The following is a 15,365-nucleotide window of genomic DNA, read 5'->3' on the forward strand; positions in this document are numbered from 1 at the left end:
CCAAACATCCTATCTACAGCCCATGCCAAGCAATCACATTATATTGTTGGAACTACAGTTCCTTCAAACATGCCCATTTTTGCTATCCTAAATACCATTCTCTCTTTCCACATATTCTTCATTGCTCCCAGAATCTTCGCCCCCTCTCCACCCTATGACTCACGTCTACTTCCATGGTGCCATTTGCTGCCAAGTCCACTCCCAGATATCTAAAACACTTCACTTCCTCCAATTTTTCTCCATTCAAACTCACTTCTCAACTCACTTGTCCCTCAACCCTGCTGAACCTCATAATCTTGCTCTTATTCACATTTACTCTCAACTTCCTTTAAAAATGTTTCCAAACTCAGTCACCAACTTCTGCAGTTTCTCACTCGAAGCAGCCACTAGAGCTGTATCAGCAGGCAACAATTGACTTGCTTCTCAGGCCCTCTTATCCCCAACAGACTGCATACTTGCTCCTCTCTCCAAAACCCTTGCATTCACCTCCCTAACCACCCCATCCATAAACAAATTAAACAACCATGGAAACATCACACACCCCTGCCGCAAACCGACATACACTGGGAACCAATTACTCTCCTCTCTTCCTACTCATACACATGCCTTACACCCTTAATAAAATCTGCTTCTATATATAAATAACAACTTAAGCACTTTTGTATGAACTTTCATATCTAACGAGAGGTGCAGCCAAAATCTGCTTGCTTTAGGTTGCACTTTGGGTGAGGGGTCACCTCCGGCAGGGCTGTATTATTGTCAGTTGATGAAAGACAGAACAGTCTCATCTGGAAACCTTACTTCAAGGGGGGTCCATTTGTTCAGAGTTACTGAGTGTTGCATGGCCTTGGAACAGGAGCCCTATTCTTGAATAGGGTGGTCCTGGGGTCATCTGGGGTTATATTATAATAACATCAAATAAAATCATGAAAAGTATACATAAAAGTAATCAAAAATCCATTCTTTCACCTACAAACCTTCTAATTATTACAGGGATGCTTACTGCTCAGATTCTCTTAATTTTCTGATTTGCTATAAATTACACAAAATGGGCATGATTACTTCCAGTATTTCCTTTCACCAAATCTGTGGTATCTCAATACTTATCCAGAAAATAGTTCCTTTCATCATATCACATCTTACATTGTTTACTGCTCACTTTATTGCTCCCTTATCTCAAAAATTAATGGTGCCATCATTCTCCCAGCGATTGTCCTTTCTATGGCAACATGCACAATCTATCCTCTTAGTGATCTATCACATAAACTCAAACTCCAAACTAATCTTCTTGCTATCTATCATTTCTCTTCCTTTTAACGTTCTCTTTCGTTTACCCTTCCTTTTTTGCTCTATTCTTCAAATATGTCTACCTTTCCTGTAAGTATTTTCAATTAGGTAACATATCATTTTCACAATAATGCCTGCTTTTACTAGCATGACAATTTATCCAAGTGTAAGTTCTAAGAATCATATTTAGGTCCTCACAATGTAAAGATGATGAAATGGTATGCATAAGTGTTTTTGATCAAAATTCTGCAACGTACACTTATGAATACCAGAATGGCTTACTTAAAGCTAAAATGGTGACTTTAAAACATGCTACAAACAAATGTATTCTTCCATACTTACTCCTTGCACACATGAGACTGTTTAAAAGAGCATATATGTGAAGGGGCATTCTTTAAAGCATTAAGTGAAACTTTGGAAAAATGAGATTATCAGGAAACAAACGACAAACTTGGGAGACTTTCCCTGGTAAATGTATAAGTCTTATTGCCAGAGTACTCAGGGACTTTTAAAGACTGTAACTGGTTAACTACAGAAGCAATAGTAGGAAACCAGAATAAAAATGTCAAATGGAAAAACTTCCTTCCAGTGATTGGATAATATGCTTTTCTGTCATGTCAACCTCACCAGCACTTTTTTACATAAATACCCAAACTAGGAGGCTATGGTCCCCCAAGTTCTAAAGGCAAGCACTTAGGCTGGGCCTTTGCAATAACCTGGCCCCCAGTTTACATCCCTGAAAACTTGAAAGGATGAAGTAATGAAGTATAGAGGTTCAAATCAAAGATTTTGGAAAGTAATGTAAGTTTTAAACACCGCAAAACCATCTCTCTTAAAGGCAGAATATTAGGGTTACTTACCCCATGCTATTCACTCAATTACAATTGCAGCAGCTCACTTGTTTCAGGCCTTCCCTCACCCAGTCATCAACCACCATTCACTTCTAGCTAATAAGACTGAGGATGCTAACCCAAAGATATTTACAGGAGGTACAAGGAAAAGGTCTTTTGCAAAAAAGAGGGAAAGGCATAACAGGGCGAGAAAATAAGGAAAAATGCTTATGTAACGGTGCCTTAGAAAGAAAAGGTTTTTCAAGTTCTGAAACCATTTCTTTCCTCTGCAGTCCGTCCTGTATGCAAGAAAGTAAACCTAAATGATGGAGGGTTTCACAGAAAAAACTTCAAATAAGACCAAACCCAAATACATAATTAAAGACTTGGTGTGTACACTGAAAGGTAACCTTCACTCCCATGTACATCTCTGGTATCCATTTCTAAGGAATTTTTGCAAATCATTTGTCATGGCCCTGCCATCTTCAAAGCACATGATGGAGCATAGCATAATTCTTTGTTTCTTACACTGCCTTAATTTGGCTTTTCTACTGCACAGCTTCCTTCCTAGTAAGTCTACTGCAGTAGTCACTGAGGGGGTAACTTCCCATGACCACTGTGGTGTTCCTTGGGGTTGTGTCTTATAACATGTTCTCTTCCCTCTCTTTAACTTCTAACCCTTTTCACTCTTACACTGATGATTTCACTCTTTTCCTTCACTCCTCTACTTTCTTTCTTTCTTTCAAACTATTCGCCATTTCCCGCATTAGCGAGGTAGCGTTATTTTTCTCACAATCAACTCATCAACTCCTCAATTTGAACCTGTACAGCATCTTGAAATAAGGAAGCAGTAACCTAGTTAAAGTCAACAGTGAAAACTGGAGGAAGAGAAATGGTGGAATAATGTGTGGAATGATGTATGCAAGGGAGGCATGTAAGAACATGGGAGTTCCTTGAGGGAACAGGCATCAGAGATACAGATATATAGTTAAAAATGCTATTTCTTCCTATGTCTTTTCATAACTGGCAGTTGTTTCCTAATGCTATATTTCCTGATATTACACCTCTATCCAGCAATGACATAAAAATGTAAAGCATAACTAATTCCACAATTCCATCCTGGAAGCCTCACATAATCAACACTACAGAATTTGCTTCCTAAAAGCTGATTATGTTGTAAAGATGCCATAATCATTTTGCTTGAGATAAACTGTTTCATATCTACAAGGGTTTTATGCACCCAAGCATGGAATACTACTTGCATATCTAAGGTGGCTCTTCCTCTATCCATCTTTCACAAAAGTGGAATTAAAAGCTTTCTGTCTCATTATCTGTTAAAAAGAGGTATTAGAAGAGTGGAATCAAAAGTTTTTTGTCTCATTATCCCTTAAATAGAGGTATTGCTTTTGTGAAAAAAAAAGTTTAGGTCTTCATTGTACTAATTACTTTACAAAAGAAATATCAAAAAAGAATAGTGTGCTTTACTACACCATGATGTAGGAAGGTGTGAAGACAAAGGGATGCCTATACTGGTTCCAGTGATGTTCACTATCATGTATATGATATGAATTTTTTCCAGGCATGAATGAATTCCATTCATATACAAACTTTACCACATTACACATTTCATAATTTCTTCTTTAATGTGTAATTTCACACTATACACAAATTTTTTTTTTACATATCTTTTACATTTTATGTATCACATTAAAATCTTATAATTTCTTTTTAATGTGCAATTTCACATGTACAAATTTTTCACACATCTTTTACGTTTTACGTATAGTTCACAAGCGTCTTTCTTACATGTTAATATGTTACTTACATCGACAGAACTTTATACCCAAGCACAAATGAAAACAAATCTATTTGAACTAAAAATCCCAACATTTATTATTATAACCAAGAAACTTTTTCTTTTATTCTAAAACTAAAAGCAATTGGGAACAACACCTGCCTTCCCACCCAGATGACACAAGCGTTCTCTCTTCGCTATCTCACGGGTAACTGATGTGCATATTTTTTCAAGCAATTGTGGTATACTGTTTGTGATGTGGATAACTGGTGGAAGCATTAGTTGACACTCTTTAAAGAGAGGCAAGAAGCTTTATAGCATCATGTGACAACAAGAACAGGGATATAAGGTTACCAAAAATTAAGGGGAATAGTTTAATGGTTGATCCTCCAGTTATCACCCCTCATCACCCATCTGTATGTCTATGCTATGATGATGCTGCCTTCTAGTTCCACAGTTATGGTTCCAGCCACAGCTCCTGTGAGACGTCTGCCACTAGGGCTTGAACATATGGCTGAAGTGGGGCTACTGCCTCCCACAGTTTCTGTGTAGAGAATGGCTCCATAAGGACTAGCCAATGTGATATCTGCTCCTTTCCTCAATTGGCAAAGCAGTGGAATTCTCTGCCTTCTTTTGTATTTCCCTTCTCTTGTAACTTTTCTACTTTTAAAAGTCAGGTCTTTCCCTTCTCTTGTAACTTTTCTACTTTTAAAAGTCAGATCTACTAACTCCTAAGGAACTCTAATCCATTTGACCACTCCTTATTATACATGTACTCTTATTTTCTTTTTATCCAAGATGGCTATGACTGGGGCATTTTTTGCCCATGCCACGTTGGTTGCTATGAAAAAATAAAAGTCCACCATAACATAAAAGTTACAGAAATTACTATCATTTCAAACATGAAATGTAACGAAATATGTTGTTTTACCTCTGAATATTTTGGTGTAAATCTTCAGAATAGACTCTTCTTCATACAAAGAGAACTCTTTTAACATAGCCTCATATAACGGATTTTTAATGGATATCAACAAATATTCATATATAATTATCTATTTATCTATTCATTATACTTTGTCACTGTCTCCTGCCCAACCAGCCCACATAAATATGTTTATACATACATGCCCACATACACACATATACATGCCTATACATTTCAATGTATTTTATTATTATTATTTTGCTTTGTCGCTGTCTCCCGTGTTTGCGAGGTAGCACAAGGAAACAGACGAAAGAAATGGCCCAAAACACCCCCATACACATGTATATACATACACGTCCACACACGCAAATATACATACCCATACATCTCAATGTATACATATATATACACACACAGACATATACATATATACACATGCACACAATTTACATCGTCTGCCTTTATTCATTCCCATCGCCACCTCGCCACACATGGAATATACATCCCCCTCCCCCTCATGTGTGCGAGGTAGCTCTAGGAAAAGACACAAAGGCCCCATTCGTTCACACTCAGTCTCTAGCTGTCATGCAATAATGCCCGAAACTACAGCTCCCTTTCCACATCCAGGCCCCACACAACTTTCCATGGTTTACCCCAGACGCTTCACATGCCTTGATTCAATCCATCTACAGCACGTCGACCCGGTATACCACATCGATCCAATTTAGTCTATTCCTTGCCCGCCTTTCACCCTCCTGCATGTTCAGGCCCCGATCACTCAAAATCTTTTTCACTCCATCCTTCCACCTCCAATTTGGTCTCCCACTTCTCCTCATTCCCTCTACCTCTGACACATATATCCTCTTGGTCAATCTTTCCTCACTCATTCTCTCCATGTGACCTAACCATTTCAATACACCCTCTTCTGCTCTCTCAGCCACACTCTTTTTATTACCAGATATCTCTCTTACCCTTTCATTACTTACTCGATCAAACCACATATTGTCCTTAAACATCTCATTTCCAACACGACTCTATCTATAGCCCAGGCCTCGCAACCATATAACATTGTTGGAACCACTATTCCTTCAAACATACCCATTTTCGTTTTCCGAGATATAATAGCCATTATCCCTGGGGATAGGGGAGAAAGAATACTTCCCATGTATTCCTTGCATGTCGTAGAAGGCGACTAAAAGGGGAGGGAGCGGGTGGCTGGAAATCCTCCCCTCTCATTTTTTTTAATTTTCCAAAAGAAGGAATAGAGAAGGGGGCCAGGTGAGGATATTCCCTTAAAGGTCCAGTCCTCTGTTCTTAACGCTACCTCGCTAACGCGGGAAATGGCGAATAGTTTGAAAGAAAGAAAACAAAAAAAAACAAAAAAAATCATCTACCACCGAAGAAAAAGAACAGACACATATATTTGTCACCAAATTTGGTTACATTCCCTCAGCCAACTGTATAAAGCCCACTACAATTCATGTCATTTTAGGCTCAGTCATGGCTTTTGACCATTTCCAACATGTATCTAAAGAACACAGTTAACCTATCACATCTGAAAAATGGCCTACAAGTATGAGCAATGGTAAAGCATCAAGATGCCCATGGAAGTGATTAATGGAGACTTTGAAGTGCATGTGATATGCAGAGTTGAGGCAGGTGAGCATCAGGAACATGTGGGTCAGCCATTTGGATTAGCTTCTCCCAGGTAAACAGGTAGTAGTTGGTAGGCAGTCACCAACCAGGGGATATATTACCAGTATTACCTGTTTGGGTACTGGGAGGGTTTTGTGATGGCTTCACAGTAAGCCAGCACTTCAGTGGCTGTCAAGCTGCACTCCTCTGATCCAGGTAGCTGTCTTTTCTTTCTCCCTCACCCACATGTGGACTGCTGGCATTCTGTCCACAAACATACAATCTCTCCTTGTTGCACATGACACTTGACATCACTTAACTCACACAACTCATCCTGCAGTGAGCACTGTGTGCTAGCCCTGCCCTTCAGCAAAATAGGAGCAACAGATAAAAGTTGTGGGTAGGAACATTAGACAGAAGCATTAGGTAGAAATAGTGGGTAACAACATTTTGGTGGGAGCATTAGGAGTAAGTAGTGGGTTGGAACATTAGGTAGAAGTAGTTAGTAAGAACATTAGGAATGAACCTCTAAAAAAAAAACTATATTAGAGTTGCCCTCTGCCAGTAGCCTGTTATAGGTGAGGCACTAAAACGCTAAGAGCACCACTGGAGTTCACCAGTTATGGGGACTTGCTTTGTCCACCCTCTTGAGGTAGTTTCCAAAGGGAAAAGTCATCAGAGATATAAATACATAGATCATTAAAACAATACTGATAACAGTGAGAGAATAAAAAGAACCAGCTAGTCTACCATATCCTAACTTGAAAAAATTTTTCCACACAAGGAATAAGTTTCTGGAGATGATAAAGAGCAGGCCAGAGTAAGTGTGCCAGAGCATAGCAGCAGTGATCAACACCACTGTAAGCTTTGACAAGCTAGTGAATATTGATTAAATCTTTGTCATATGGTAACTATATTAACAATGTCTTTGTTTTAGCAACAAAACAGCAAAATAACATCTGCTGAGCCGTTACTGTTTCTGAAGGAAGCCATTTAATAGCATTTAGTAAAGCAAAAAACAACAATCAGGAATGCATCTCCAATGGCATTATGTTATAATGAATGCTTTTGACAGGTTTTGCTCAAAAAACATACATTAAGAATGCATCTCATCCACTATAAAAGATCTCTAAGAACATAAAAAAAAATACAAATGTGTCATTACATCTGCTTTACAACTTACCATGAGGAACCGTCGTGAGTCATCAAAATTTCTAAACATGCCATATTTCTTGATATGAGTTTCATTCTTTTTAACAAATTCTTTCATCCGTTTCTCCTTCTCTTCCTCACTAAGGTCATCTCCAGACCTTGATGCAGGTTTGTTAATGAGCGTTTTGCTAAAGCCATCACTGCTGATTGTATCCACATTCCATGGTTCTAACTGGAAAAAAGTTTTGTAGTTAATCATTCTGGTGACTATCACATTTACATGAACCTAGATTCATACAAGAGAGTGAGCTCTGCCTTGCACAAAAGAGAAGGCTGGGTGGACTGTTTATTTCTGACATGCTGTAAAGCATATGACATTATACCACAAGTGAGGCTGATTAAGAAACTGAATCACCATGCAGGAAAAAGGAGACTCCAATAGACAAATTTCCTTAGTGAAAGGGAACAAAGGATGCATGTCAAAGAAGCATTCTCAAATGAATCAAAGTAACCACTGGAATGCCACAGGGTTCTGTTCTGGGACCACTACTCTTACTGATCTATGAAAATGACTTGCCAGAAGGTATGGAGTCCTACTTAAGTATACTTACAGATGATGCATGACGAGAGAATGAAAGCAAAGAGGATTCATCAATTTACAAGGGAACCTCAGACTCCAAAGTTGGTCTGATACACAGTTGATGAAGTTCAACTCAAGCGAATGTAAAATAATGATGATGGGACAAAGGGAAAGAACAATTCAGTACGATTATTATCTAGTAAGAAACAAGCTTCAGGGTTCTGTACGAGGGAAAGACTTGGGAATTGACATAATCCCTAACCTGTCACAAATATTAGAATAGCTTTTCAGTATATGGATAAGGAAATATTTTGCAAGCTGTTTATATCAAACATAAGGCCAAAACTAGATTATGCTTCTCAAGTTCGGTCACTGCACCTAAAGAAGCATACAGAACTAAAAGAGGTCCTGAGGAGGGCAACAAAGGTGATACCAGAATTATGGGGATGAGTAACAGGGAAAGACTAAAGGCTTTAATTTTGCCAACCATGGAAGAGATAATAAGAGTGCAGGGTGACCCAATCACAAACTTTAATATGGAAAGGCTAAGGCTTTAAATTTGCCAACCTTGGAAGAGATAAGAGTGCAAGGTGACCTGGCCATAACCTTCAAGTTTTAAAAATAGGTCAATGAAATGGACAGAAAAAAGTGCTGACAGAGAACAGTTCTTCAAAAGATTAAGGGATAGAGTAACTTGAGGACATAACATGAAATTAAGCATGAAACTTGTCAAAAAAGATGAATAAATCTATTCATCTACATATTTGATGCCAGTTTCCTCCAGGAGCTCCTATCAAGAGGATGGCCACGTCCAAAGGGTCTCCCCTTATCCCTGTCATTACATGTCTCCCTCGGATACACTATTCCATGAATTCTTCCACCGTTCCTCTCCCTTGAGTTTCTTCTAATCTATTTCCCCACATCATGTGTGGGCTTCCTCTCACTCCAACCCCTTTAACTGTACTATGATACACTCTCCTTGCAAACTTCTCATCTTGCATTCTTTCCACATGCCCAAGTCACCAAAAAGTAATAAGTTTCACCCATTCTACCATTTCACAATTCATTCCCTTTGCATTCCCTGCCATACCAAATCTCCCATGCAGCCCCTCATTTCTTTCTTCATTAAATCTAGTCACATCATATGCTTGTCTCAAATATCTCATTTTGACAGACTGGGTTCTTGACCTCCGTGACTCATATAATGTCCAAGTTTTGGCTGCATGGGTCAGGATTAGAATGAATATGCTGTCCCTTAACCCATTCTTCGCTTCCATACTTACACCTCTGCCCTTCATTATTCTATTAAGGGACCCAATAACTCTTCTTCCTGTACTGCTCTCTTCCTTTATGTCTCCCTCCACATTATCAAACTTACCCATACAGCTCCTAAATACTTTAATTCTCTCGCCTATTCCATTCTTTCTCTACCCATGTCTAACATGATTCAGTACACTTTCTTCTTTCACTCTAGAAGTTTTGCAAAATCTCTACTTTCATTCTTTTACCTTTCAAACACCATTACTTTACTTTTACTTGCATCTATGTTTAATTGCCTATGCTTACACACATCATAAAACAAACCTACAACCTTCAGCAACTCCTCACTCTCAGCAAACACAGTATCATCCACGAACAGGTTTGCCACTAGCCACCATACCTCACCACCATACTCATCTCTGCATCCTCTTCCCAAGTTTTGCTTTCACCTCTCTTATCACCCCATTATCATACATGTTAAAAAGCAACAGAAACATCACACAGCCCTTCCTCACACCAACATGTATAATGAAACTTTCACTCAACTCTCCATCCACTCTTACAAATCCATTTGCTACTCTACAGAGGACTTTCACACCATCCAACAATTGTCCCCCTACCCTAGATATCCTAAACACATCCAGTGAAGTATTCCACTTCCTCTGCATACACTTTCTCGAGATCCATAAAAACTGCATACATCTTCTTACCTTTCACTAGATACTTTTCTACTGTCATTTTCACCATAAAAATCTGATCCACACATCCCTTAACTCTCATAAAACTCCCCTGCTCCTCAATTATTCTATAATCAGTCACTTCCATCTCTATCAATCAACACTCTTGCATGCACTTTTCCTGGTATACTTGACAGACTTGATCCCCTATAATTACCATATACATACATAGCACCTTCTCTTTGAATAAAGGAACAATAATAGCTTTTACCCAATCCTTAGGCACAACCTTGTTTCCATGCTAAATTACATATCAAATGTATCCAGTTTGTCCCACTTTCTTCTCCAGACTTCAGCATTTCAGCCATAATCCCATTCAATCCAGGTGCCCTTTCTACCTTTAGCCTCATTATTGTCCTTTTTACCTCCCTTCCTACCTTTGGTCCTTGTATCCTCTTCCTTCAATCCTTCATAACCATGCATGTAATAACTGCTGCCTTCCCTTCTCTCAAATTCATCAGTTCTTCAAAATACTCTTTCCATCTTCCTTATATTTTCTTCTTTTGATTCAACAACTCCTCTTTCTTACTTCTCACATCAACGTTACCACACTAAGAACCAACTCTTTCCTTCTTCATCCCTTCCAGTACTATTTCTTACCTTCCCTAAATATTTAACTCAACTTTCTTTGAAAATCTTCATCTACTCTATCTTTGCTTTCCTGTATCAGTTCTTAACATTCCACTTACACATTTTATATTCTTCCCTCCTACTTTACTGAGCTTCCACTGGTACACAATCCTTTTAAGCAATCTACCATATGCCTTATTCTTCTCTTCCAAAGCATTTCTAATCTCATCTGTCCATCTTGCAATTCTCTTTCTATTCCTGTATCTCACGACCATCTACCCAACTACTAATTCTACAATCTTCAAAAGTCTATCTATGTATCTGTATCTCTGATGCCCATTCCCCTTGGGAACTCTCTCAAGTAAAAGAATCTCCATAGCTTGTGAACTCCAGTGCTGCTTCTCAGCCTTTTTAGTGTCTCACCCTTAACAGGCCACTAGCAGAGGGCAACTCTAGCACAGTGTTTCCTGATGTTCCTATCAACTACTTCTCTAATGTTTCAACCCACTACTTTTATCCAATGCTCCTACCTACTACTTCTAGCTATTGCTCCAGTCTTTCTCTAAACATTTTAAACATCTTGTTCATACATGACACCATCTAAACTTTCAGTCACCCTCCTTTCATACTACGTGCATTCTTTCTGATTAATTTTTTCACTTGCCAACACTTTAATTTTCCATTCTTCCTTACACCATACTTCCACTTCTCCCTGATCCTCACCCCCACAAGAACTACAAAATGGTCATTCTCCAAAGAATCCTCTTATAAGTCTCGACCTAGCAAAGCCTTTCCCACATCCACAGCCACACAGTCAGTCAAACCCTTTTACTCTTTTCTTCAAACATTTCTCACCAATGTATACCTGTGGATCATCTTGTGCCAAAAAAAGGGATTTGCAAAGAATAAACCCCTCTCAGCACAGACATCCACAAGATAACTTCCATTCCCATTTATTCCAGGATATATCTGCTTATCTATATCTCTGATGACCATTCCCACTGGGAGCTCCCATCAAAGGGTGCCCACAGCAAAAGTCTCCACTTATCCGTCCTTACATGCTTCCATCACATACATCATTCCTCGCATTCTTCCACTATTTCTCTCCCTCCAGTATTCCTCCACCCTATTTCCCCATGTCACAGGTGGTCTTCCACTCACACCATCACCTTTAACTGTATTATCATACAATCTCCTTGTAAACTCCCAGTCTTGCATTCTTTTCACATGCCCATTGCTTGCAGCTGGATGTCAGAGTCCGCACAGTCCCATGACACTTCATTTAGCAAGTCTTTTCTATCACACCACAATTCACTCCCTTTGCATTCCCTACCATACCACATCTCTTATACACCCTTTCATTTCTTTCTTCATTCTATCTAGTCACACTACTTGCTATTCTCCAATAGCTCATTTCCACAGCCTGGATTCTTGACCTGTGACTCATTCCATGTCCATGTCACACTACTTGCTATTCTCCAATAGCTCATTTCCACAGCCTGGATTCTTGACCTGTGACTCATTCCATGTCCATGTTTTGGCTGCATAGGTCAGGGTTTAGGGGACTATACTGTCCCTTAACCCTCTCTTCACTTCCATACTTACACCTCTACCTTTAATTATTCTATTAAGGGACCCAATGACTCTTCTCCCCTGCACTGGTCTCTCCCTTATCTCTCCTTCCATATCACCACACTTACCCAAGACAACTACTTTTTCCCCCATATCAAAAGCACAATCTAGTACATTTTCTTCTTTCACTCTGAATTTACAAAATCAATATTTTTACTATGTATTCAAACACCATTACTTTACTTTCACTTGCATTTACCTTCAATTGCCTATGTTTACACACATCATAAATCACACTTACAACTTTCTGCAACTCCTCTTCACTCTTAGCAAACAACACATTATTGTCTGCAAACAGGCACTTCCCATTTACTAACTATCCTGCCAATTTCATCACATCCCACCTTCATATTCAACATCCATCACAACCATTTTGTTTTCCATTTCAAACCCATTTACACAGTCATCTAAATTTCTCCAAACACTTCATTTCTTCCTTACCTCACACTCTTCATGTTTTCAGGTGCATATACGCATACCCATACACGCTTCATAATTTTAATCTTTCTTTTCACCCACATTATTCTTGATTCATTCCATCCATGCTCTGTAACAGCCTCTCATACTCTTGGAGACAACACAATTGCACATCCTTCTTTCCATCTTCCCTGAAAAATTTCATTCACTCCCATCCATACCACTCCTCTTCCCATGCCTGCCATAATTTTCATTTATCATTTCCATTTTTTCTCCAAACACCCTGCCTAAGGATATGCATTTCCCCAAACCCAAAAATCCAAACCATAACTTTTAAATTTCTCCACAAGCTCCCTCCTATACCCTTACCAGTCATCCCATTTACGTTTTGCGCCATCACCCTCAATCGCTCATCCCTTTTACTTCCCAGCATAACGGTAAACTCCAATGCCACTTCTTAACCTTTTGTGCCTCACCCTTAACAGGATAATGGCAGAGGGCAACTCCAGTGCAGTGTCTCCCAGAGGCAACAGGGCTCAAAAATTGTCCAATAAACCAAAAAGTTCAGCACACCTCAAGTATTAATCTGAATTTAATTAGTAACTACTACTACTATTCACCTGATGGAGCTGGGAAACACTTTCCCTTATGTTCCATTCCCAAGGGTGTATCAACAAGGTCACCAAGAGAAGGCAGGATGAGACTTAGATACTCCAGAAAACTGGAATATCACCTTAAGGCATTAAAATCCAAACTTTTTCCCAATTTTGAGCCCATACTGCAGTAGCAGCACCTCCTAACCTCACTGGTAATGATACTGCCACAGTGATGACACAAATAAAAAAAAATTTCCTCAGAAAATATAAGAACATGACAAGCAGATGATGTAGCATGAATTTGAGTACGAAACAATAAATATGTAAAGAAGTACTTTCAGTGGTAAAAGAATGGTGGATAAATGGAATTAAATGACTGGAAACATGGTTAATGCAGACGACATACATAAATTTAAAAAGTTGTATTCTAAAAGATGTTCAAGATATGTGGTCCTAATAGTGTAAAACGTCTTCCAAGTACAGTACATACAGTGATTACAAATAAGTAATTACAACCATCATGGGTGTGCCCATGACTAAAAATTCATCTAGAGGTATTCAAAGTGTAGCAACCTGAGGAACTCAAAAGAGCAATAAATGTATTTCATTAATTATACTGAAACCCCCAAATCCACTTTCTCTTCTTTACAATGTATAAAATGCATAAGACATAATATATACCCTCTCTTTCTTCTCCATCTCTTTCTGTTTGTTAACCAACTGTTCACCTTTCTTCTCTAGCTCAACCAAGGCCTGCTTCAGGTTCACCATATCTGTACTCTCTGCTGTATTTGCAGTCTGAAATTTATCCTTAAGGACCTTCACCCGATTTTCATATCTGAAAAAAAAAAATATATTACATTATCAATAATCTAAATATTCCTCTGTAAATGTTTAGCACTTAAATAAAGTCTACATTGCAATACTCAATATTCTAATACTAGAACCTAATGAAATTCCACAGTATGCATTTCAGCATAAAAGTTTGAGTCTATTCTTAACATGAAACCAAATATGTTTAGTAGAATCTTGATCAAGACTGGCATTTATTCTTTCACAGCATATTGCTTCCAAAAAGTTCACTTCTTCATACATATACAGGAAATACAAATATTTTCTTCCCTTACAAAATATCTCTATACCATATCTCACTGAACAAAATACCCAAAAATATAGTGTCCTTTCCTCTATATTGGTGTGGGAGGGTGGTGAGTGGACATTGATAGGTCCTGATAGGCCCTTGCAGGTGGCACAGATCTTCATTATTTAAGTATCTGATGATTAAGGCTTTTTCTAAGTATGATTCTGTTCTACACATACTTAGTTCTCCATACCTCAAACACATTACAATCTTTATGTTCTTTCTTAACCAACATGACTTCACATCTCCCATATGTATCACTTACACATATTCTATATATCTTCATGCAAATCATATGGGTATTTACATATCATTCAAACAGAAAGAACATTATGCACATGAATAAAAAAAATTACCTTATTCTAAAAAAAAAATTGAGATTTGGACACATGTAGAGATCAAGCAACAAAAGACTGACTAAGAGGATCTACGTGTCAGAGATTGTGGGAATCTGGTGAAACGAAAGATTGTGGAGATGGAAGGCTACAGAGAAGGAGCAGTTGAAGTACGGAATTTTGGACATTTTGGACGTGGCAGGGCACATATGAGATAGTGAATTGGATCATTAGGTATACGGGGTCAAATAAGTCATTAATTTGCTGAACAAGCAATATACCCAAATCATACATGGAATATTTCATCCCCATATCACAGGAATCTGAGAGGGTCACTAACTAAGGCCAATTTATTGTGCTTCAGGAGCAGAGACTTATAGCTAAGTTAGAGAGAGAGAGAGAGTGATGGGGGCATTAAACATCCCCTGAATGAAAAAGTTTGTACTCAGATATAATTCCAGAAAGTCTGGAAG

At 38.5% G+C, this 15,365-nt stretch overlaps 1 protein-coding gene across 2 annotated transcripts in view; it reads right to left on the reverse strand.

Annotated features, from left to right (window-relative positions):
* The window catches only part of Cdc37 (cell division cycle protein 37), a 45,860-nt gene that overhangs the window by 12,179 nt on the left and 18,316 nt on the right, over positions 1–15,365 (reverse strand). For both annotated transcript variants that reach the window (XM_071667185.1, XM_071667184.1), the window contains exons 3-4: positions 14,098–14,254; positions 7,656–7,856 (exon numbers count right to left, since the gene is read on the reverse strand). In XM_071667185.1, the coding sequence (XP_071523286.1) occupies positions 7,656–7,856; positions 14,098–14,254 (358 nt within the window). The remainder of the gene's footprint in view (positions 1–7,655; positions 7,857–14,097; positions 14,255–15,365) is intronic.

This window comes from Panulirus ornatus, chromosome 11, assembly GCF_036320965.1.
Source record: "Panulirus ornatus isolate Po-2019 chromosome 11, ASM3632096v1, whole genome shotgun sequence".
Taxonomy (NCBI): Eukaryota; Metazoa; Arthropoda; class Malacostraca; order Decapoda; family Palinuridae; genus Panulirus; species Panulirus ornatus.